Here is a 24,946-nt window from a genome sequence, read left to right as displayed (position 1 = left end):
GAGAGAGACACAGAGAGAGAGAGAGATGGCGAGAGAGAGAGGGGGGGGGGGGGGTATGGGGCATGCAACAGGCCTAGGGAAAGCTGGAGATTCAAGTGGAGAATTATCAACTGTTATGTGGTCTATACAACGGTCAAATAAATGAATAATTAAGCAGAGAAATCGTTTTCAACAGAAATACCAAAGTTTGCCTGAAACAATAAACACACACACACGTACACACACACACACACACACACACACACACACACACACACACACATCGAATTCTGTTCTTCAACAAATCTGTTTATTAGGCCATAACCTTGTACCCAAGAATGTAACAATGAAATAAAAACAACAACAAAAACAACAACAAAAGACCTGGTGTCTAAAAATTGATGTACAAAATAATGGCTTTGTTTTGCAGGCGGAAAAGAAAATAGACAAAAAAACAACACTTAGATGTTTACTTAAACTATCAAGCAATTTACAAATAGACTGAACTGGTGAAAACAATTCAAATAAATTCATTTGTAATGAATTTAATTATCCTTGTCTTTTGGAACTACATATTTATGGAAAAATGGATTCTTTTTTCAAACTAAAACTGAAGCACAAAAATAACCTGTACAACTTGACAGTGTTTACAAATGCTTAACTATCGCGACACTAGCAATCCAGTTGGATTAAAATAATAGTGTCGTTAAATAATAATCTTCCCATAAATGAACGCAATATGAAATGGTCAACACAGATCAGCAACGATACATTTGAATAAGGAAAATTAGCTGCAGCGTGACTCTATAACAGAACAAACAAATTCAAGTTGCAAAAGTTATACCTTTGTTTCTGCTTTGCATTTTTGTTATAACCGGTTTGTTTTTAGTGATAACTAAGAACACCGCTGGCAGGGAAAAAATAAAATGTTTGTTATAACCAATATTCGTTATACCCGGTTTCGTTATAGTGATAACTAAGAACACCGCTGGCAGGGAAAAAATAAAATGTTCGTTATAATCAATATTTAGTCGCCATCTTGTTGTATGAATTACTTCCCAAAGTTGACGTCATAAGTCATAAGTTACGAAAAAGTTGGATTTGCGTCATAGTTTTGTTCTAACCGGTTCTTTTTCTGCTCTGGGAACAAGAAATGTTGACGTTGTAAGCAGTTTCTCGTTATAACCGGTTTCGTTATAACCAGTTTGGTTTTAGTGATAACTAAGAACAGCGCTGGCAGGGAAAAAATAAAATGTTCGTTTTGACCAATATTTGTTATAACCGGTTACGTTATAAACGATTCCGACTGTATTAGTCTAATATAGGTCCCTCAGTGCACATAGTAAACGGACTTGCCTGTGTATTTCATTCTTATGCAAAATGAAGACCACATAGCTCCATGCATTCACTGAACAGATAATAGCCGTCGCTCAAGTGCGATCCAAATACTTCTCCGTATGTCGCATATATAGTCAACTTGGCTCCTGCGACGTACCATACCAGAACCAGCCAGTTTGAACAGTTTGAACAGTTTTTATTCACAAAAAGCTCTTTTGAGCCACATAGTGAAAACAATTTACACTTAATGAACATGCAAAAGTACAAATGGAAAGATGGCATGAAGCAAAAACATGGTTATGATGTAAACGAAAAAGAGATTTTGGGAGGAAGAAACAAGTATAAACAGATCAAGAGCAATTTAAAAGATCAACATGCATTTGTGACATCGATCATACATATCAGTGTCAAAATGTTATAGAGAAAAATCAAAGTTGGAGTGAGTGACAAAAACAAATAAAACTGAAATACTGCATGGTAAGACTAGATTAAATAACAAAGAGATTCAAATTGTAAGACGCTGCACACCCCTCACACACACACCTTCCCTACAAATGAACACATCCAAGGGAAGCAATAGCTGAAAAGAAAATTTGTGTCACTGGTACTCTGCCTTGAGGAGTTGCTTCCCCTCAAAGTTTTGTCAGCAAGGGCATTCACTCTTGTCGAAGGTTGTCCGGTCCCATAGAGTTACTTTTCCTTCCCTGTTTATGAGGGATTTAGATTGTGTGTGAAATAACTTATACAGTGAAATTTAAGACAAAATAGGATGTTTTTGTTTCTCACGCACAAAGGAACAGCAACATAAGTTTTTCTCCTTTAGCTGTGTGGTCTACATTATGCATACGGATGAAAGAGACAGGCAAGTCCGTTTACTATTAAATTGAAAGGTACCCTTCTCATTCTAATTTCTAGTTGTACCGTTGTGCAAAGTGATAAATGCCAAGAACTAAACTAAAGTATAACCAACCACACGCACACACAGTCCACACTCACACACACACATGCGCACACACACACAAACACACACACACACTTATACGTACACACACACACACATGTACACACTCTCACACACACATGCGCACACACACACACAAACACACACACACACATAAAAATGACATATACAGTCGAAACCGTTTATAACGAATCTCAGGGGAAAACGTTTTTTATTTGTTATAATCGATTTTCGTTATAGATCGGTTATAACGAAGACAAGAGGAAAAAGATTGTTATAACCGGTTTCTTCACATTTTCAACGTAAAAATGGTAAAATGTTGGCAAATAAGTATTGTTTTCTGTTGCATAAGTAATCTTTTTGTCATATCATTAAAACATTCAATGAGGTACATACATAATCGTACATGAGAGAGAGAGAGAGAGAGAGATATATACACGGAGAGAGTGTGTGAGAGAGAGAGAGAGACAGAGAGAGAGAGAGAGAGATGGGGAAAGCTGGAGATTCAAGTGGAGAATTATCAACTGTTATGTGGTCTATACAACGGTCAAATAAATGAATAATTAAGCAGAGAGATCGTTTTCAACAGAAATACCAAAGTTTGCCTGAAACAATAAACACACACACACACACGTACACGTACACACACACACACACACACACACACACACACACACACACACACACACACACACACACACACACACACATCGAATTCTGTTCTTCAACAAATCTGTTTATTAGGCCATAACCTTGTACCCAAGAATGTAACAATGAAATAAAAACAACAACAAAAACAACAACAAAAGACCTGGTGTCTAAAAATTGATGTACAAAATAATGGCTTTGTTTTGCAGGCGGAAAAGAAAATAGACAAAAAAACAACACTTAGATGTTTACTTAAACTATCAAGCAATTTACAAATAGAAACTGGTGAAAACAATTCAAATAAAATCATTTGTAATGAATTTCATTATCCTTGTCTTTTGGAACTACATATTTATGGAAAAATGGATTCTTTTTTCAAACTAAAACTGAAGCACAAAAATAACCTGTACAACTTGACAGTGTTTACAAATGCTTAACTATCGCGACACTAGCAATCCAGTTGGATTAAAATAATAGTGTCGTTAAATAATAATCTTCCCATAAATGAACGCAAAATGAAATGGTCAACACAGATCAGCAACGATACATTTGAATAAGGAAAATTAGCTGCAGCGTGACTCTATAACAGAACAAACAAATTCAAGTTGCAAAAGTTATACCTTTGTTTCTGCTTTGCATTTTCGTTATAACCGGTTTGTTTTTAGTGATAACTAAGAACACCGCTGGCAGGGAAAAAATAAAATGTTTGTTATAACCAATATTCGTTATACCCGGTTTCGTTATAGTGATAACTAAGAACACCGCTGGCAGGGAAAAAATAAAGTGTTCGTTATAATCAATATTTAGTCGCCATCTTGTTGTATGAATTACTTCCCAAAGTTGACGTCATAAGTCATAAGTTACGAAAAAGTTGGATTTGCGTCATAGTTTCGTTCTAACCGGTTCTTTTTCTGGTCTGGGAACAAGAAATGTTGACGTTGTAAGCAGTTTCTCGTTATAACCGGTTTCGTTATGACCAGTTTGTTTTTAGTGATAACTAAGAACAGCGCTGGCAGGGAAAAAATAAAATGTTCGTTATGACCAATATTCGTTATAACCGGTTACGTTATAAACGATTCCGACTGTACGTACACACTTCCAGTTCCATTGGAAAGTGGCTCGCTCATAAGACCTGTATTTCTGAAAGAGACGGACTCATTCATGAATACGAGTAGTTCTATTCAGAATCTGGGTAAATTTCCCCCATTTTAAGAAGAAAACGTACACCCTCCTCAGTAAGATATATGTCTGAATTTCTCAGAATTTTGGAGGTCTTAAAACTCAGGTTTTATTAAAAGGAGGATTCCACTGCACTACATGTAACACTAACAGTCAACCTGCTTAATTTTCAGGATACACATACTTCAGTGACCATGCAAGCAACATTTGATTAAGATTGGCATTTTCTCTTGGGACTGGATCCAAGTTTTACAATGGCCATGGGGACCAAGAAGGAGACTTGCCTCTCCCTGGCTGCACTGCTCTTAGCTCTGACGTCCTGCCTTGCCAAAAGGCCTGATGTAATCACAGGTACAAGTGTTTTCTTTCCTTGTTTTTTGGTGGGTTTATTTTCTGCGTGTGTGTGTGTGTGCATGTGTGTGATTTTATTTGCTTCTTATAAATGTCTTTCTTGACAAAGTGGCAAAATGTAAATAAAAATTCCAGACAGGCAGGAAAAAATTTCATCATATTCTCTCACATAGCTGCTGACATAAAACATTCCAAAAAAATAATTGGAGTTGTGCGTACCGATATAATTTTATGATGAAAAAATTATACACTATAAAAAAAAACTGTCAGAGCGTATGTCAAAAACTGTCAAAACTGTATGGATGTGATTTGATTACAGTGAGATAAAAAAAAGACTTTTAAGAACCCCCAATTTAAGACCTCCTCCCTTTTAAGACCTTGCTTTTTCAAATTTGTTGTTCATAACCTCTGTGAATTTACCCCCAGTTTAAGACTCCTTCCTTTTAAGACCTGAATTTCTCAGATTTTTGGCTCAGGTCTTAAAAGGGGGGTTCCACTGTATCATTTTGTGTCATCATATTTTGTTGCAGTGGTAGGAGGTGGTTCCAATGAAAGGTTCAACCTTATGCCTGGCAGTGATGTGGTCACATACAGAGTGATCATGCCAGACCGTGAGGCATGTCCCACTCCAAGCCTGAACACCACTGCCTTTGACTGGAAAGTTCAGTTTACAGTTAACAGCTCAAAGCCTGATGCCAAGATCTGCGTTGATTTTGGACGTCTCAAACTAACAGGCAATTCAACCAAGTTTACCGTGAACTCAGGAAGGTGGAGTGACTATGTAAGCTGAGATAGGGATAAGGAAAGTGGATAGACGATGTTCAAAAATAACTCTATCAGGTTGTTAAAGAGGGAATTACCCTAGCTTTTTCTCAAACAAATGAATACACAAGTGCCCTCGCTGGCGATTGGCCCCTCCAATATTTGTCCCAGTAAAAGCACAGGTTTTCACTCTTTCACAACCCATAAAAACTTGATACATTTAGTTATTTTTGTAAATTCGTCTATTCACATTGTAACTGTTTAATACATTGGTAGGCCCCTCATTAAGATTAGATTGCACATAAATCAGGAAATCAAGGTTGTAAACAGGTGGAGTATAAAATTAGGAGTACACGTGCAGATATTTAATGTACATGAAATCTTTGAAAGCAGGATTTAGAGAGGGGGGTAGACTTAAACCGGGGGGGGGGGGGGGGGGGGGGTGGGTGGGATTCAAGGAAATCTTCAAACAGATAGTTCTGCTTAATTGTAAGCTGTCTCTTTGTGAAGTAGAGCTCCATTTCAATTACTTTTGATGAACAAAAAGAGGAAAGACAGCTGGCATCTTTCATATATATGATACGATGGAACCATAGCTCAACACTTTGTTTAGAGATTAAATTGTGTCTACTCTGTATATACGTGCATGCATGCGTGTAAAAAGTATCTTTATCTTTAAGGTTGGTCTTCGTAAATGTTGTTATTCCCCACCTCTGCTTCTTTCTCTCTGTAAACGTGTAGGGCTACAGTGCAACCTCGTTTACTCGAACTTCAGGGGTCAGGGAAATTAATTCGAGTTAGAAAGAATTCGAGTTATCCAATTTTACAATACAAAGTCACAATACCGTTTAACTAATGGTTGAAGAAGTCCTTGATGCTCTGCTGCTTCATGAAGGTATGGTAGTAGCATTCAGGGCCCGGCTTCGCCCATGGCGGCCTCAAAAACATTGTAAGGCGTGTGCTGCCCACTGACAGTGTCACAATATATATTCAATTCCTATTTACATGGTTTTTATGGGATAAGTTACCTCCCTTTCTTGAGAAAATTCCAGATAATTGACCAGCAGGTTCAACTGATCATGCTAAACCCTTATATGCGGTGTGTTGGTATGATAAGAGTGACCTCCTCAGGCTCCTGTCCATAGATAACAAAGAAAGAGTGACCTCCATTAGCTTCTAGACATTTCTGGAACTGTCCAGTTAATTTTCTTTCTTCATTTCTTCCCCTTATAGGAGCCATACAGAGTCTCTAATATGCCTGGCATAGTGTGCTTACATGTATTTGAATACTACTCAGGTGTCACTCTGGTGAGATTTTTTTCATTTTCTTCATTTATTCGACTTATGTGGGCTGTTTTGGGGTCAAGGGGTCGTGAAATAACATCGAGTTATCAATATATTCGTCTTAATGAAGCTTCGAGTTATCAATAATTTATTTACTATGAAAGAGAGAGCAGTTTGCAGGGCCCCAGAAAAAAGTCGAGTTATGACGAAATTCGTACTATCCGAGCTCGTGCTATAAGGGTTAGTCTGTAGTTATTTTTCAGTAACTTACCCAACAACCAAAATCACTTACCCAACAACGGGTCTGAATCCTCGATAGCTCACAGGTTGATGAGCTAGACTTTGAGGGAACTACTTTTGCGATTGAAAAGTTCCGAACGCTCTAATGTACGAAATATACATCTCTAGACCAAACATAAATACAAACATACTGCATTTAAACTAGCAACTTCAGGCTTGAACACATTAATCTCCATATACAATCCATGAGTTTGGTTCTTTTCTAAATCCAAATCTAACGATCAGTGCAGAGAAGCTCGCTTTAGATCTCTTATGAGTGCAAGCAAACTTCCAAGGCAAGTAACTCTCGTACTCTGTCTAGCGATAAGAGTTACATAGTTCCCCTTCCAAATTTCCTGAATTGAGTTTTTGGACAAAAGACTGCAAACCGACGGTGAGTTTTCGACACTATTTTATTTTATAAACAAATCACACGCAACCAAATGCACACATCTCATCAATTTAAAGAAAATACAGCGGTTTCATACACTATTTTGCCCCAGAAAACTGAGCTTCATACAGTTTTTAACGTTGGAACACGGTGCAAAAGTTCGTCTGCTAATTCCATTCGAAGAAAACATTTCCTAAGCGATACCAAAACATGAACAGAATACACACTGTAATAACAACATAACTGTGTACTTGACTTTAGTCCAAAACAGGGAAACTGACAAGAAGTGTTAACAGAATTGAATGATTTTCCCTGAACTATACAACCGCGCATTATTCAATCGCCTGCGCAGGTAGACTGGTTGAGTGAATATGATTCGATCAAACTTTCGAACAAAAACTCCTCTTTTCTCTGAATAACTGAAGAAAGGGGGAATAAAGAGGTTACATACCTCGTCTCAGTGATTATTACAAATAATGGTCTCAGTTCGCGGTCATGAAAAAGCTCGCTGAAGCTCGCATTTTTCATGACCCGCCAACTTCGACCATTATTTTCAATAATCACTGAGACTCGGCATGTAACCATGTAACCTCTACATACGTTGACACTGCTTCACTGCTCTGGGTTGCAACAGTGGAATCCCCCAATTAAATTACATATATCTTATCCCAACTTATGGTTAGAATTTTTCATGCGTGTTCCCATCTCCAGCAAATGTAAACCAGCACTCGGATCTGCCTCAAACTTTGGCACCTATTGCCTCATTCATTTTTTGCTCAGCATGCAAAGTCACGACTTTTCAACCTAAAACCCTGAATTAATATGAATATTTGTTTAGTTCTTTCGGAAAAGTTACGTAATACGACAGGCTAAGTATACACATTTGCAAAACGCAACACACATTTTGGTCAGCCTATTGGTCATAACTTCTGAACTTTGCAAAGCAAATCATTGAGAACTTGAGCAGATATGGCTCTTTGGGTGGAGGACCCCCTCAAAAATGGACGCAAAACGTGCCTTTTTGGGACTCTGAAACGGTTGACACCTACCGCCTTTGACAAAAGGCTACATAAAGACTAGAGAAGTCAGGTGCATAAAACAAAATGTTCTGAACAGGAAATTGAATGGCCTTTCCAATGGTTGTCACAAGTGTTTGGTTTGTGCATATTCTGATTTTTTGCAGATTTTAAAATACGGGGCTATGGTTTTTGTCAGGTCGATTTTAGGGGTGACCTTGTTTGACAGGCTGTCACGGGATGCCTATACAAAGTACCATCAATCGGACAAATGATATGTACAGCTGACATAATTACCTTTTGGGGCATATAAAGTTTAACTAAAATGAATTGCGTTTTAATGCTTTTCTTAGCGTGCGAAAATTGTTGCAATAATGTTTTGGCCAAGTTTATTTGGAATTTTTCTATGAAATTAAAAAAATGCTTCAGGCACCCAAACTACTTTCTGTTCCTAAAAATGTTATTAAACTAGGTCAAACCTTTTTTCTTTTTTTTAAAGGCGACAGGTCATTTCCAATACTTGTCACTGTGAACAAAATGTGAAGTGTATGCACGCTTTTGGTTCTTTGAGAATCATGGGTCCATGTGGACCCACGCCGTCTTCCATGTGAAGTCAACTGCGCAGTCTGGCGAAGGCTAAGGGCAGAAGCACCTTTGCAAAACAGGCTATGCCCAATTAAGGACAGGCTTTATGTAGTAAGTTGTGAATTAAGAATGTTTTCATGGGCTCTGAAAATAGATGGTGTGCACATAGCTGTTGTCTGTCACAGTCCATAGTCCAAAAATTCAAGTTATTTGTCTTGAATAAAAACATCTAACTGTAATCAAACTTTGATCATATCTCGCCCCCCGAAATTGGCGTAATTGCTGCCTGATTGTCGGGGTAAAAACGATCATACATGTAAAAAACACACTCATGCAAAAACATAAGCGAACGTGGAAGAAGAAGAAGATGAATCATATCTTTTCCTTGTCTTCAGATGCTGACCCCCTCCAGGTACCCACTAAACAGGAAATCCATGTCCACAGTAAAGTGCTCCAAAGATGAAGACGAGGTTACACTCATGTTCCATTCAGACTGCGATGGTAATCTGAAGGACTATTTCAGCTCCTGGATCTATGTGTACTATCAGACTTCATCTCACCCAGTTTGTGAGTATTCGGATTTATGAATGAATGGTTAGAATTTTTGCTGGTGTCTGCTTTCCTTATTTTAGACTAGTATTTTGATACAGTTCTGTATCTAATTAGGAACCATGCAGAGATTCAGGCTCTATATGTGTGCCCACTTTCACACACACACACACACACACACACACACACACACACACATGCATGCACCCACACACACACACACACACACACACACACACACACACACACACACACACACACACACACACACACACACACACACACACACACATGCATGTGACACTCAGTGACACACAAACACACACACATTCACAGTCTCACACATGCATACACACACACACAACTCTCTCTCTCTCCCACCCCTCCCTCTCTCTATCTTTTTTTCCTTTCAGAGGGTTATTTCTAAAGTTTGTAGACTACATATGAAGCTGATTAGCTAGGGTTTTGAGATTGGCACATATTTGCACGTGCCTCTTAAACGATAACATGCAAAGTATCAAGTATGTCACCATAATAGCCATTGCGTCATCAGCAATCAAAATCAAAGTCTCAAGAATGATTGAACAAACTGCAGGGATGGCCAAATCTCAACATTTTAACTTGCCAGTGGGGCCAAGAATGTCACTAGCCCGCCAAATATTTCACTGGCCCGGCACATACCACACAAGTTATGAGTGTTAGATTTCTTTACACAATTAAAGCAGTGGTGACATGCACAGGTGCCTTGTTTTTGTTTCACTAGAACATGGCGATGATTTTGCAAACGACAGAAGTCCCTGCATTTTTTGGTGTTTATATGGCTTTAAAACTCCATTGTACAACCAAAAGTTTGGTATTTGTCCAGAACTTTCACTGGCCTGCCGGGCGGTTTCTACAAGCCCAGTGGATCTTTTTACTCGCCCCTCACGCTCGGGCGCACAATTTGGCCATCCCTGAAACTGCATGTATGTCAGACTGACAGCTATTGCCTTTGGCTTCTCTTTTGCAGACCATCTGGACGGGAATTGTAGACACAAGTATCGTATGGGGACTTTTGCCCAACAGATGACTGTCCGGTCCTACATCTGGAATGATGTGTCTAACGAGACTTTACCACAAGATTGCACCCTGGAACTGTCTGAAAGTTATTCCTCTTATGTTTATTCGCACAATGATGCCAAACTTTGCACCAAGTGGACGTTTCAGCAGACTGCCTGTCAGTTGTCAGCTCGCCAGAAACAGGGTTATTCCTTGATTGATACTGATGTAAGTGACTTGTATGGCGCCACAATTGCTGACTGCCAAACGGGTTTCAACGCTGGTAGGCTAGCCACTTGCCAGCGCTACAGCTTATTGAGAGAACTGATCATTGGGGCTAGAAGGGAGCAAGACGGGAAGATTCCGCAGACTGAAGAGAAGGAAGATGGTGCCTTATTCTTTGAGATGGAGGTGACAATGGTGGTTGAAGAAAAAAAGCAAGAGACTTACGGTGAGTTGCAGAGTAAAGTCTGTTCCGCTCCGCCGTTTTGTAAGGTTTCAAGTCGTTAAGGTCTCGTATGTTTCTGTGTGTCTATGTAATACATACGTACGTGCGCATATTGACATGCATATATGTGTATGTGTCTGTATATTCGTGTGGGGGTGTGTGAGAGAGAGGAGGGATAGAGAGCGAGAGCAAGACGGAGAGAAACGTATATTTGACGTGTATTTTTGAGTCACTTGAGAAAAAGTGACTCTATGTAATCGGTCAGTGTTAGTCTGTCCGGCCGGCCGTCCGGCCGGCCGTCCGTAGACACCACCTTAACGTTGGACTTTTCTCGGAAACTATCAAAGCGATCGGGCTCATATTTTGTTTAGTCGTGACCTCCAATGACCTCTACACTTTAACGATGGTTTCGTTGACCTTTGACCTTTTTCAAGGTCACAGGTCAGCGTCAAAGGAAAAATTAGACATTTTATATCTTTGACAGGAAACTATCAAAGCGATCGGGCTCATATTTTGTTTAGTCGTGACCTCCAATGACCTCTACACTTTAACGATGGTTTCGTTGACCTTTGACCTTTTTCAAGGTCACAGGTCAGCGTCAAAGGAAAAATTAGACATTTTATATCTTTGACAAAGTTCATCGGATGTGATTGAAACTTTGTAGGATTATTCTTTACATCAAAGTATTTACATCTGTAGCCTTTTACGAACGTTATCAGAAAAACAAGGGAGATAACTAGCCTTTTCTGTTCGGCAACACACAACTTAACGTTGGGCTTTTCTCGGAAACTATAAAAGTGACCGGGCTCAAATTTTATGTGAACGTGACTCATTGTGTTGTGAATAGCAATTTCTTCCTGTCCATCTGATGCCTCATATAATATTCAGAACTGCGAAAGTGACTCGATCGAGCGTTTGCTCTTCTTGTCTGTTTGTGTGATTATAAGTCTTCATCAGTATTACCTTATTTCCATACACTCTAAATATGTTTTCCTGTAATTTTGTCTGGACATTATTTATTTCTTTTTGAATTTAGAACCAGGGGACTTTGCCCCCCCGGACGTTTTTGATGACACTGAAACGGAGTCGGAAGCATTTGACTTCAACGGCAACCTCTTCTTCAAAACCTTGGCTCCTGTTGCGCTTCTGATTGGTGTCTGCTCTTGCCTCTGCGGCATTTACCGCAAAAAGGCAAAGAATCAACAGGCACAGTGTGAGTTTGCTTTCTTCTTTGTGAGTAAGATGCAGTGGAACCCCCATTTTAAGACCTCCAAAAATCTTTGACAATCAGGTCTTACAAAGGAGGGAGTCTCAAAATGGGGGTACATTTATAATGGCTACGAGCAGAAAGTCTGAGAACAGAGGGTCTTGAAAGAGAGGGAGTCTTAAATAAGGGGTCTTAAAGGGGGCCACTGTATCAACATTTCTCCTGTGGGATTGTTATTTTTTTTATATCGAGTTGAGACCGTGATCTTTGTCAACTGTGTCCTTGTTTTTCGCATTATCAGCAATATTGACAATGATTCATTTGTTTATAAATTTGTACTTGTTTATGGTTTTTTTTCTCACTTCTTCTGAACTTGCAATCTATTTTTAATCTTTTCTTTTCTTCTTATGTGTCTTTCTTTTTACATTTAGTCACGTTTTGACTAAATGTTTTAACGTAGAGGGGGGAATCGAGACGAGGGTGTGGTGTATGTGTGTGTAGAGCGATTCAGAGAAAACTACTGGACCGGTCTTCATGAAACTTGACATGAGAGATCCTGAGTATGATATCTCCAGTCGTTTTTTTTCTCATTTTTTTGATAAATGTCTTTGATGACGTCATATCCGGCTTTTCGTGAAAGTTGAGGCGGCACTGTCACGCTCTCATTTTTCAACCAAATTGGTAGAAATTTTGGTCAAGTAATCTTCGACGAAGCCCGGACTTTGGTATTGCATTTCAGCTTGAAGGCTTAAAAATTAATTAATGAGTTTGCTCATTAAAGTTGTCATTAAAATCGATTTTTCGCAAACAGATTTAGAATTGATTGCATCGTATTCTTCATCACATTCTGAATCTAAAAATATATACATATGTCATGTTTACTCTTAAAATGTGATCACAATTAACGAAAATAGATTTAATTAATCTTACGATTAAAATTTCAGAAATGGATCCAAAAATGATTTCCTGATTCCAAAAACATATAGATATGATAGGTTGTACTCAAAACAAGCTCAGAAAGTTAACAAGAATACAGAAAAGCGCGCTTTCCTGCTTAGCACAATACGCTACCGCGCTAATCTGGCGTGTCAATATCACTACGTTTTGCACGTGGGAGGTGAGCGATTTCCTTCACGCGGGGATTGACGAAGCTGTACTGTCTTGGTGAAAAAATTCAGTGCGTTCAGTTTCATCCCGTGAGTTCGACAGCTTGACTAAATGTTGTAATTTCGCCTTACGCGACTTGTTTACATTTAGTGAAGTAATGACTTAGTGTTTTAACATAGACTGGGAATTAAGACGACGGTTGTGGTGTAACTGTAAGTGTGTGTGTGTTTGTCTGTATGTGTGTGTAGAGCGATTCCGAGAAAGCTGCTCAATAGATCTTCAGTTAACTTTGCATAAAAATTCTTTCAGATGCATTCAGCCCCAGACATTGGTTTTTGAGTCACTTGAGAAAAAGTGACTCTATGTAATCGGTCAGTGTTAGTCTGTCCGGCCGGCCATCCGGCCGGCCGTCCGTAGACACCACCTTAACGTTGGACTTTTCTCGGAAACTATCAAAGCGATCGGGCTCATATTTTGTTTAGTCGTGACCTCCAATGACCTCTACACTTTAACGATGGTTTCGTTGACCTTTGACCTTTTTCAAGGTCACAGGTCAGCGTCAAAGGAAAAATTAGACATTTTATATCTTTGACAAAGTTCATCGGATGTGATTGAAACTTTGTAGGATTATTCTTTACATCAAAGTATTTACATCTGTAGCCTTTTACGAACGTTATCAGAAAAACAAGGGAGATAACTAGCCTTTTCTGTTCGGCAACACACAACTTAACGTTGGGCTTTTCTCGGAAACTATAAAAGTGACCGGGCTCAAATTTTATGTGAATGTGACTCATTGTGTTGTGAATAGCAATTTCTTCCTGTCCATCTGATGCCTCATATAATATTCAGAACTGCGAAAGTGACTCGATCGAGCGTTTGCTCTTCTTGTTTCTTTCTTTTTCGGATAAATGTCTGATCACTTCATATCTGGCATTTTACTCAAGCATTCTTTGACTAAGTCTGGACAATGGGATTGCATTTCAGGTTGAAAGATGAAAAATTTACTTCTCAAAATGTTAATTAAAAATGAAATTTCAAGGAATTCAAAAATGATTGCATTGGACAGTTATTCACTGAATCCAAAAATGTATAAATATTTCATTATTTCATCTAAAAATGGGCTCAAAATGAAAGAAAATATACACATATATATAGGTACTTAAAAGAGTTCCAATGTGTTTGTGTAGAGCGATCTGATAAAAACCTTTACATATGACCTCTGTCATGTATTATATATCCATTAGGTGCTTTGACTATTTGGATAAAAAGAAAATTTAATGTCATTCTTTTTTTGCAAAAATGTAGGGCGCACTGATGTGACCTCATTGGCTCACGAAGTGTAGCCTATGCGATCGTAACTTTGTCTGTCTGTGCGTTTGTGCGTGCGTGTGTGTGTGCGTGTGTGTGTGTGTGTGTGTGTGTATGTCTGTGGTAGAAACTTTAACATTTCCGAGTCTATGTGTGAGTGGTTATCCAAGACTATGGATAAAGCTCGCATAAGATTACGTCACGGTCAAAAGTGTTTGACGTCAATTAATACATCATGACGGCATGCCTCCCTGTAGTCTTTCTCTCTCGCGTGGTGTGTGTGGTCTCGGTCATTGTTATTGAATAACAACTGTGTGAATGGTGCTATACTGAATGAAAGAGTGTGACATGAAGTTCTTGTACATCATTGTAAAGAGTGTGAATGACGTTTTAGTTTAGATGTCAAGCGCTTAGAGCAAGCCTTTTTAACGAAAGTTTTTGATTTAGCGCTATATAAATGTTCTTATTATTATTATTATTTTGAGCGGGCCGAGACTATTAGGCAGTCGTGTCCCTGTAAGTAGGCTACATGCAGACAGACAGATCTAGATCTAGTGTCTCTCTTTCTTGCACAGTGTCACCTAAGCTTACTGTGTGTGTGGGTGTGTATGTGTGACGGAGTGATTGAGTTTGTGTTACTGTTTGTCTATTTCTTACGTGAGCCTTGAAGGCTTTGCCTCTTGTTTTTCAATTACATTGATTGGAATTTTGGTCAAGCAATATTTGACTTGGTCCAGACTATTGGATAGCATTCAACTCAGAAGCTTAGAAATTAATTGATGGGTTTGTTCATTAATTTGTTTAACACTATTGTGACTAGCACTGCCACGGCGTTAACGTCCTGCCTGCCCAAGCTTGCCACCAAGAAACTTCCCAAAAATCAGTAACTGTAAAGAAATCTGTCTAGCAAGCTTGAATTAAGTCCAATCACCACCAAATTTTGTGTACTAATTCAAAAATGGATGCCCAGTTCAGTCGTGCTATTTATAAGTTTGTCACGCGATTTGTTTTAGCAAAGGGGGGGTGAAAGGGGGATAATTTGTGTTTTTTAACGTTTTTTTGTGTGTGTTTTATTTTCCACTGCTTTTTTTAAAAGTTATTTTTTAACAGAAAGTATTATAAATAATGTAAAACCAAACAAGGTGTAAAACCTATGAATTAGCTGAAATATTGTTAACATTGTACACAGAAATAAGGAGACAGTACAAAGAAAAAAACAAGCAAATCACGCATTCACTCACAGCATCCTGACTCAAATGAAACAAAACTGTAACACTCACCAAATGATGTCTAGGTAATCCATATTGAATATAAGTCACATTTTCACAACAAAGTACCAACTGTACACCTATGAACAATTCCAAAAGGATTTGAAGGCTCCAGCCATCCATTGTTATCAGTGCTGCCACGCCCCCATAGCTCCTGCACGATTCCGAGATACATGTTCGTCTAGCAGTATCACCCCCTACCACGTGTAGTTTGCCGACTAGCACTAGCAACAACGGGACTGTTTCTTCCTCAATATCACTGATATTATCGCTTTCTTGAGGCTAAAACGACACGATGTATCATGATCTACAGGATCCACAAGATCCAACATCCGGAGAATCTCCTCCCGTGACAAGGCTCGCCTTCGATTCATTTTTTTTGTTCGAAAACACCACGCAAATCTGCACTAATTTGATCAAGCCGGAAGAGAAAACCACGTGTATCAAGGGAAACAACTCAATTTATTGCAATCTTCAAAAACCGGGAAGCAATCACGAGTCTTGTACCTTGTATGACTGGTACTGAAAAATGCGCGTCCCGTCCATGGGCGTGTCAGCGCGGTTACTGATTTATCAGTGTCCCGTCGCGAAAGTGTTAAGTTGTATTTAAAAATTGAAATTTCAATAAGAGATTCAAAAATGATTTCGTTGTATTTTTCATCGTTACCTGAATCAAGAAATATGTAAATATGTTTTGTTTACTCTAAAATTTAAAGAAAAACAGTTTATGCAAATCAGGTCATATGTTATAATGTCTCACCAAAACCGGCTCAACTCGTCTCTGTCTTCAGGTTTTGGCTAGCCAACCTTTGCTAGTCTCAATGATGACTGATCCCAGGTTTTGAGAGTTGACTATTTTTATTTTTTTATTTATTTCAGGTCGTAAGATTGACAAAATGTTTTGATATTTCTTCGTGTGACTTGTTTTTTCATCCCTTTCTTTTTGTGTGTCCTTCTCATCATCCTGAACTTTACCTAGAGGTGATCATTCAAGATTATAACATAATTGCATTACTCATAGACAGTTTTGCAGAAGAGAGTCCATTCCATTGCCCTCAGTCACTTACGCAAGATGTGAAAAGGGGGAGCAAAAGTCACATGAAAATCCAGAATAATTCTGTCTCAGAGAAGAGTTGCCTATATACAGCGGAACACCCATTTTACGAACCCCCCTCCCCCTCCCCCAATTTAAGTTTCCCTCTCTTTTAAGACCTTATTTTTTTAGATTTTCTGTTCATAATCTCTGTTAATTTACCTCCATTTTGAAGACTCCCTCCTTTTTAAGACCCTATTTTCTCAGAATTGTTTTGGTCGTTAAAACGGGGTTCCACTTCAGCTAAAAACTTTAAAAAAATGAGATATGCAATATTTTGTTATGATCATGACGTTATGCTGTTGCAGTCCCTGTTGCACCCTATGCTGCCTCTGTATTGCGGACCCCTGAGCACATGCCTGGGTCATCTGCTCCGGGCCCACAAAGCATTGCAATGCAGCCGCTCATGGGGCCTGGCAACAACGCACAGTCTTACACCTCCTATCCCATCTGGGTGCCCAACGGGAATGCAACAGAGGCAGGCAGGCTGGAATCGGACAGAATTGCGGCGGCTGCCCCACCACCTTCGTACACAGATGTGACCTCCGGAGGTTCCCAGCCCCACGCGTCCCCCAGGCCTCCCTACGCTGCCAGCACGGAGCTTCCCCCTCCCCCCTTTTCCCCATCCCCTTCTGTCCCTCCTGCTGCGCCTCCAGCGTATAATGATCTCTACCCTTCCAACAACTGATTTGTTGCCTGTGTGTTAGTCTTCACCTGGAGAGGGCTCCACTGTAAAGCTAGTCTCCTCAGGTCTCGTGCATCAGGACCATCAAGAATTTGTGAACCGTTAAGTTTCAACATCTGATTGTTGCATGTGTATGGTCATCGTATGGTGAGGGACTGCATGTCTTGCGCATCTGGATCGTCAAAATTTCCTGATTCCTTGGAACCCCTAGTTTGTTGCCTGCATGTGGTTCTTCACATGGTGATCAGCGACTGTAAAGCAGGTCTTCTTAGGTCTTCTGTACTGGAACCATCAAAATGTCAGACAAGTTCCCAGGAACACCTGGTTTTTCAAATGTGTGTGGTCTTCATATGCTGAGGGATTGTAAAGCAAATTTTCTCACTGTGCATCATGCACTACGCTCAAAATTTGATCAAATGTTTCCTCGTAACACCTGATGTAACCGAGGTCTTTTACGTGCCACGGGGGTGGGTCATGGATACTTTCTCTGAGTCTGCATATAAAGTTGACCTGTTTCCACCCCAGCCCAGATTCAAACTCGTGACCTGCAGAGCTACCAATGAGTCCGGCAGTGCTACCATGCAACTGAGCTTCTGTTCATGCATCTAGGCAATCAACATTTCATGAACTGTAACAAATTCCTTTCGACACCTGATTTATTGCAAGTGTATTAGTGTTTTCATGGTGAGACACTGTCAAGCTAGTCTTCTTATAGGTTATTTATTGTGACCATCAACATTTCATGAAGCTGTTCCCTCTAACGCGTGATTTATTGCACATGTGTGGACTTCACGCGATGTTGAACTGTAAAGCAATTCTTCTCAGGTTTTGTGTGTCTTGAACATCATAGTTTTCTACAACAGTGGCAGCAGCTTATCCATGCTTGATAAAAAAAAATTATCAAATGAAAAAAAAAATCAGAATAATATGGTCTGCTGGAGTTATATATGATCCTTGGCTCTCAAGGCAGGGTGGTGTCAGTTATGCCTGCAGCCTAATCGCCGAGCTGTGCTTCAGGAGACTTATGAGCGTGTATGTTGCCGTCACCATAGGTGCCTGGTGCACTGGTTAATTCTCTGTTTTTTCTTTCTAGCTTAAATTTCATCCTGTCCTCCTTTCTTTCTGTACAATAGGTGTGAAGCATTCTATTTGCAAATGCATACCAGTGATGCAGGTTTATGAACTACACATCTGTATTAAAATACTGGACCTAGCTAGGTCTGGTTCATGACCCAGGAAATATTGCAATCATAGTTCATGTGAAAATGTAATCGTAGGTTATTAGTATCTACTTCATCTAAAAGTAAATCAGATGCTATAACTGTTCTGTACTCAGCTTTGATTATTTTTGCTGGTGCGTTTTTTCCCTTTGACTTAAACTGGACCTTTCAAACTCAAGTGAATTCATATATGTTGCTTAATTGTGACCTGTGGCAGCGGATTTTGCTGAGTGGATGCCAGATACAAAAAGGTTGGGTTTGAGCAAATGCAAATTGAAAAACTCTGGCTGGATGTGCAAAAACGTTTTCTGCAGACAATACCGCCGTAATGTGTATGCATGTTGGATTAGTCTAACTCATTGTGATTTTTGTGACTTATTGATTTGTGACTTGACACTAGATCTGCTTTACCACTAAACACTAAGTGCTATACTGCATTACGATGGTGGTGTTCTTGTGTGGGATTAACAGACGATTTTTGGAAATAACTCCGTTGGGTTTGTATGGGTTGTGGAAGAGTGAATACCCTTGCTAATCAGACAAACATTGAAGGGGCCAATCACTAGCGAGGGGTGTGTCAGAAACACATGGACAGGAGCTCGTTTCCAACACACCCCTCGCTAGTGATAGGCCCCTTCAATGTTTGACCCAAATTTTAGCAAGGGTATTCCCTCTTCCACACCCCATACAACTCCGACTTGAGTTATTTTCGGAATTCGTCTATCAAGCTTTGACTTTCCAGTGAAGTTGTTCTTTGACTTTCCAGTGAAGTTGTTCTTTGACTTTCCAGTGAAGTTGTTCTTTGACTTTCCAGTGAAGTTGTTTTATTTATTCTCAGGATTCATGTGAACTTCCTTGCTCTGGAACGTTGTTTTCTGAGCGTTCAAGTATTAAATGTACAAGTAACTATAATTGTTGCAGGAATTTGTGTATTGTACATCAACTGATACTTTAGAAATGTTTCTTATGTATACCTGTGATAAAACAGTTTTGCTGGCATGGGGGAGGAGGTGGGGGTCAAACACTTTAAATTTGTTGGTCAGTTCCCTAAGTGAAGGAAAACATTGTTGTGTCCCTTGGTTCTGCACATTCTCTTGGACATGCACTATATGTACAGTAAATGTTTAGTCACTTGTAGTGTTGTTTAGCTATGTTACTTTTTTTCTTCTTTTTTTATCCATATAGTATTCGTTCTCTTGATCCCCATTGATACATGTACTGTATTAGCCTTGTCGCAGATTCTTATTGGGATATCATGTGTTTGTGTGTCAGTGAGTATATGTGACATGGAATATTGTCTGTCAGCTTCACAGTCTTATTTCTATTCTTCAGCTTTTGTGTGTGTGTTATATTTTATTACTTAGAGATGATATCAAGAGGTTAATGTTTGCATCAGTTTGTTTCTACATGTTTTGCAGTATTGGGTGGTAAATTGTAATACATTCAGACTAATATAGTGTGTGTGTGTGGGCATGTGTGTGTGTATGTGTGTGTGTGTGTGTGTGTGTGTGTGTGTGTGTGTGTGTGTGTGTGTGTGTGTGTGTAAGAGAAGAGGAATATTGGCCCACCCCTATCCCATCTCCTTACCTCTTTGTTTAGTCCATATTGCATGATCGGACAGTACCCTTACAGAAAAGAAAAGTCGCATCAATGTTGCAATCTAAACAGACTGCAGCAGCAGTTCGTAGTACAGTCACGGCTAGCCGCCATGTTGTTGTGAGCATCAAAGGTTGGATCTGATACATCGCGGCTAGCTGCAACTTAGTCGCTGCAAAGAAAATGTGCATGGTAAATTATGGTCTTGCAGCGACCTCGCTGCAAGCCTCGCCACAATGCCTTTTTTTCTGTAAGGGTATTTCCTAGTTCAGTGTTTATTTTAGGATTAAAATGCTTGTTGATTCTCTTACGGTCATAAAATCATTATTACTTTTATGGCAGATTGAATGGATCATACATATAAATAAATGTTCATGTCTTGTTTTTACAGTGTTGTGCAATCACATTTTACTGGCGCTGGTCAAATCTCCCATTTTGGCTGTGGAAAGGATGGGAACTTTTTATGGTTCCTTATGCATATTGCTGTTGTTTTGTGTTTTTGTTCATGTTTTTTGATAATATACTTGACTGAGACAACATTGTTTAAACCTAACAATAAAAAGCATTTTTATGTGAACTTTTTTTCATACATTATTCCTCAAAGGTTGCTTTTTTGGGTTACATTTGTCTGCCAATTTTTTTTCTCCACAAACCGGTTAAAATGTTATGATCATGAGGTTATTCTACAAACAAATTGATTTTGCTAAATTTAATTTGATACACTGTATTTTCATTTTGTTTTGTTTGTATGGTACTGGTCAACACATTTTCATGTGTTCCTGTTACATCAATACCTGTAATACAAAACTCCTCTGAAAGGACATCTGAATAGACAATGTTTGGGAATAAGTCTTGTCAGGTTTGCATGGGTTGTGAAAGACAGCGAGGCACGCTTTCCCTACTGACATTAGCTCAGTGCGGGGACATAGCTCAGTTGGTAGTGCGCTGGATTTGTATTCAGTTGGCCGCTGTTAGCGTGAGTTCAAACCCACGTTCGGCGGAAATTTATTTCTCAGAGTCAACTTTGTGTGCAGACTCTCTTCAGTGTCCGAACACCCCCCGTGTACACTACATTGGGGTGTACACGTTAAAGATCCCACGATTGACAAAAGGGTCTTTCCTGGCAAAATTGCTTAGGCACAGTTAATAATTGTCTACCTATACCCGTGTGACTTGGAATAATAGGCCGTGAAAGGTAAATATGCGCCGATATGGCTGCAATCTACTGGCCGTATAAAATTTCATCTCACACGGCATCATTGCAGAGCGCCTAGAACTGTACCCACGGAATATGCGCGATATAAGCGTCCTATTGATTGATTGATTATAGGCCACTCGCTTGCTAGCAGCTTGTCTCCAGGACAAACACAAACCAGATAAAGTTATTTCCGAAATTCATCTATAAACATCACAGTCCCCTGTTTCTTGTGTTCAGGTATACCCCCCGCGGGTTAGGGGGAAGAATTTACCCGATGCTCCCCAGCATGTCGTAAGAGGCGACTAACGGATTCTGTTTCTCCTTTTACCCTTGTTAAGTGTTTCTTGTATAGAATATAGTCAATTTTTGTAAAGATTTTTAGTCAAGCAGTATGTAAGAAATGTTAAGTCCTTTGTACTGGAAACTTGCATTCTCCCAGTAAGGTAATATATTGTACTACGTTGCAAGCCCCTGGAGCAAATTTTTGATTAGTGCTTTTGTGAACAAGAAACAATTGACAAGTGGCTCTATCCCATCACCCCCCTTCCCTCCGTCGCGATATAACCTTGAACCGTTGAAAATGACGTTAAACACCAAATAAATAAAGAATGTGTTCAGGTAAGGGCTTTTCAGATCACCAATAGACGGGCGCAGTGGCGTGGTGGTAAGACGTGAGTTTGAATCCCGCTCGCTGCCGCCTGGTGGGTTAAGAGTGGAAATTTGTTCGATCTCCCAGGTCAACTTATGTGCAGACCTGCTACAGCAGTCCCTCTCATGAACGGACACCCTTGGGCCATAGCAAAACTGTCCGTACATTGCAGGTGTCCGGTCACGGGAGGGGTGACCACACCACCCCCTCCCCCATACACTCACACAGAGACACACAAACAACAGGATTGAGTCTATGCTAATCACTTCTTGTGGCTACTAAACAATAACAATAAACTCATAATACTTCTTTAAACGTTCTGTAAAAATGATTTGTATGAAAAGTGTTGAAAAGAAGAAATAAAATAAATCCTCAAGGCAGTGAACACACTCACCATGCTCTGACATACGAAAGCAGCCACACAAACACAGCACAGAGGAGCGTGTGCAGATGCTTTGCAAGAATAAGCTTGAAAACCAGTTTGAATAAATAGCAGCAGATAGAGCTGCATGTCATAATCATGTAATTTATTTGTTTCTTGTCTGGCTTTATTGACTGCATGCCGATCATGTGGCATGGCAGTGACTTTTCACTCTTCAGTCGGAAATACACTGTACATAACACAGCTCCCACTCTCCCTCACTAATGCCTACCCCAAGCCGTGACAACTGATGCTTGGAAATTGTGTGGAAGAGTACACCTCTCTATTTCTCTCCAATGCTCTTCCTGCTGACATGCGGTGACACCGGACATCGACACCCCACAGAGTTTAGCCAGCTAACCCCCCCCCCCCCCCTTTCTCTCTCTCACTCCCTCCAGCCATGTACTGTTGGGGACTGTGGGCAGAGAGACCAGCTGCACTGTTCACTCAGAGCAAAACCAGTTGACTGTGTCGTAACTTTTGACAAAGCAAGACAACTGAAGGGTTCATAGATTAGGCAACCGACTCACTGGTCAAGGCTGAGGGGAAACAAGAGTATCTTGTCAATGAAAGAGGTTACACACAGACACACGATGGGTACACGTGCACTCAAGTTATCAGTGACTGTCATCACACCATTGCGGCTGTGATCTTTGTACCAAGAGCCGGACTGCTCTGTTATCGATTTTGTTGTGGTGAAAATTTGACGATGGTCTGTCCGTACATTGGAGGTATGACCTGCTGTTGGGACCGAAAATGAGTGTCCGCGTCCACGTTTTGCAGGTGTCCGTTTAAGGGGGGGCAAATATAGAAGGAAAACACTCCGTGCCGAGCAAATGTGTCCGTACATGTCAGGTGTCCGCTCACGCCGGGGGCCGTACATTGCAGGGACTGCTGTAGTGACTTAACCCCCTTCGTGTGTACACGCAAGCACAAGACCAAGTACGCACAGAAAAGATCCTGTAATCCATATCAGAGTTCAGTGGGTTATAGAAAACGCGAAAATACCCAGCATGCCTCCCCCGAAATCGGCGTATGCTGCCTGAATGGCGGGGTAAAAACGGTCATACACGTAAAAATCCACTCGTGCTAAAGACATGAGTTAACGTGGGAGTCTAAGCCCATGAACGAAGAAGAAGAAGATCACCAATTAAAGTCTCCCTGTCAAAAAATATGATGGACATCTGCATTGTAGGGACATATTTTGTTGCCCTTGATACAGTTGTACCATCTCTTTACAGGTACATATATCATACTTTTTCACTGTTTAGTTCCAAGTTGACTTTGTATTCCTCAAAGATGTCAACTTAGGGTTTGCTGTGTGCTGCACAGTTAAAAGTTCATCATTTTCTTGCTTTTCCATGACATTTTTTTTAGAAGTGTTGGGCAATTCTGATTGCATTGTATCGGCTACTCACTCGGGCAGTTTGGCTCATTGATACGTATATATATTATTTCAGGTTTTAGCACTAAAAGATACATTTGTGTCTAGTCATTGCAACAGCTTACAGGTTTTATGCATTTTTATATTGTTGAAGAGTGGGTTTTGTGTATTTGTTTGTTGTTGTAATTGTTTGTGGGTGTTTTTTTCTTGGGATGAAGGGGGTGGAGGGGGTGGTAGTGTTTGTTTCTGGTGGTTGCCAAAACTTAATTGCCATGGGACAAAGGACTAGCTTTGAATAGGTAGTAGGCATTTTTGTTCGTCTCTGTAGAGGTTCTTTGCCCATTACAATTATTGTCTTGTGGTTGCCAAAATTATAACATTCTCTTTTTTTCTTTTCTTTTTTAAAGGAGGGACAGAAAAAGTCTGGTTCCATCTTCAGTCACGCTAAGATAGGCTGTGGTTGTAAATATATATATATATATTTGATGCATTTGTTATACATGTAGTAACATTATAACTGCAATCGAGACACTTTTAAATGTTGACCATTTAAACTTTTGTAGAAAGAAAAGAGAAATGTTTCTTATTTCTCTCCACCCCCCATAATAAACACATGTTGTTTTGCCTTTTCATTTGCCTTGAGCAGTAAAATGAGAGAAATTATATGCTTTCTTGGTGTTTTTATTTCGTCCATGCATTTCACTGATTATAAATAGCACAAAACATTAAAGGCAAGAATTCAATCAAGCACAAATATTTCTCTGAATATACTGACATGTGATCAATTAACTTATATTCACTAACACTGCAGACTTTGTGTCAAGGCAACAAGTCAGTCAAGCACAAATATTTCTCTGAATATACTGACATGTGATCAATTAACTTATATTCACTAACACTGCAGACTTTGTGTCAAGGCAACAAGTCAGTCAAGCACAAATATTTCTCTGAATATACTGACATGGGATCAATTAACTTATATTCACTAACACTGCAGATTTT

General features: G+C 39.7%; 1 protein-coding gene across 1 annotated transcript; it reads left to right on the top strand.

Moving 5' to 3' along the window:
* The first annotated feature begins 1,256 nt into the window (after positions 1-1,256).
* On the top strand, positions 1,257-24,607 carry LOC138964844 (uncharacterized). The gene is made up of 7 exons (XM_070336894.1): positions 1,257-2,179; positions 4,279-4,456; positions 4,987-5,237; positions 9,169-9,340; positions 10,332-10,811; positions 11,845-12,021; positions 17,100-24,607. The coding sequence occupies exons 2-7, from the start codon at positions 4,360-4,362 to the stop codon at positions 17,477-17,479; spliced, it is 1,557 nt and encodes a 518-aa protein (XP_070192995.1). The 5' UTR covers positions 1,257-2,179; positions 4,279-4,359; the 3' UTR covers positions 17,480-24,607.
* Positions 24,608-24,946: the final 339 nt, after the last annotated feature.

The sequence above is a fragment of the Littorina saxatilis genome, linkage group LG4 (genome assembly GCF_037325665.1).
Source record: "Littorina saxatilis isolate snail1 linkage group LG4, US_GU_Lsax_2.0, whole genome shotgun sequence".
Classification (NCBI taxonomy): Eukaryota; Metazoa; Mollusca; class Gastropoda; order Littorinimorpha; family Littorinidae; genus Littorina; species Littorina saxatilis.
This window is presented reverse-complemented; position numbering and strand designations above follow the sequence as displayed.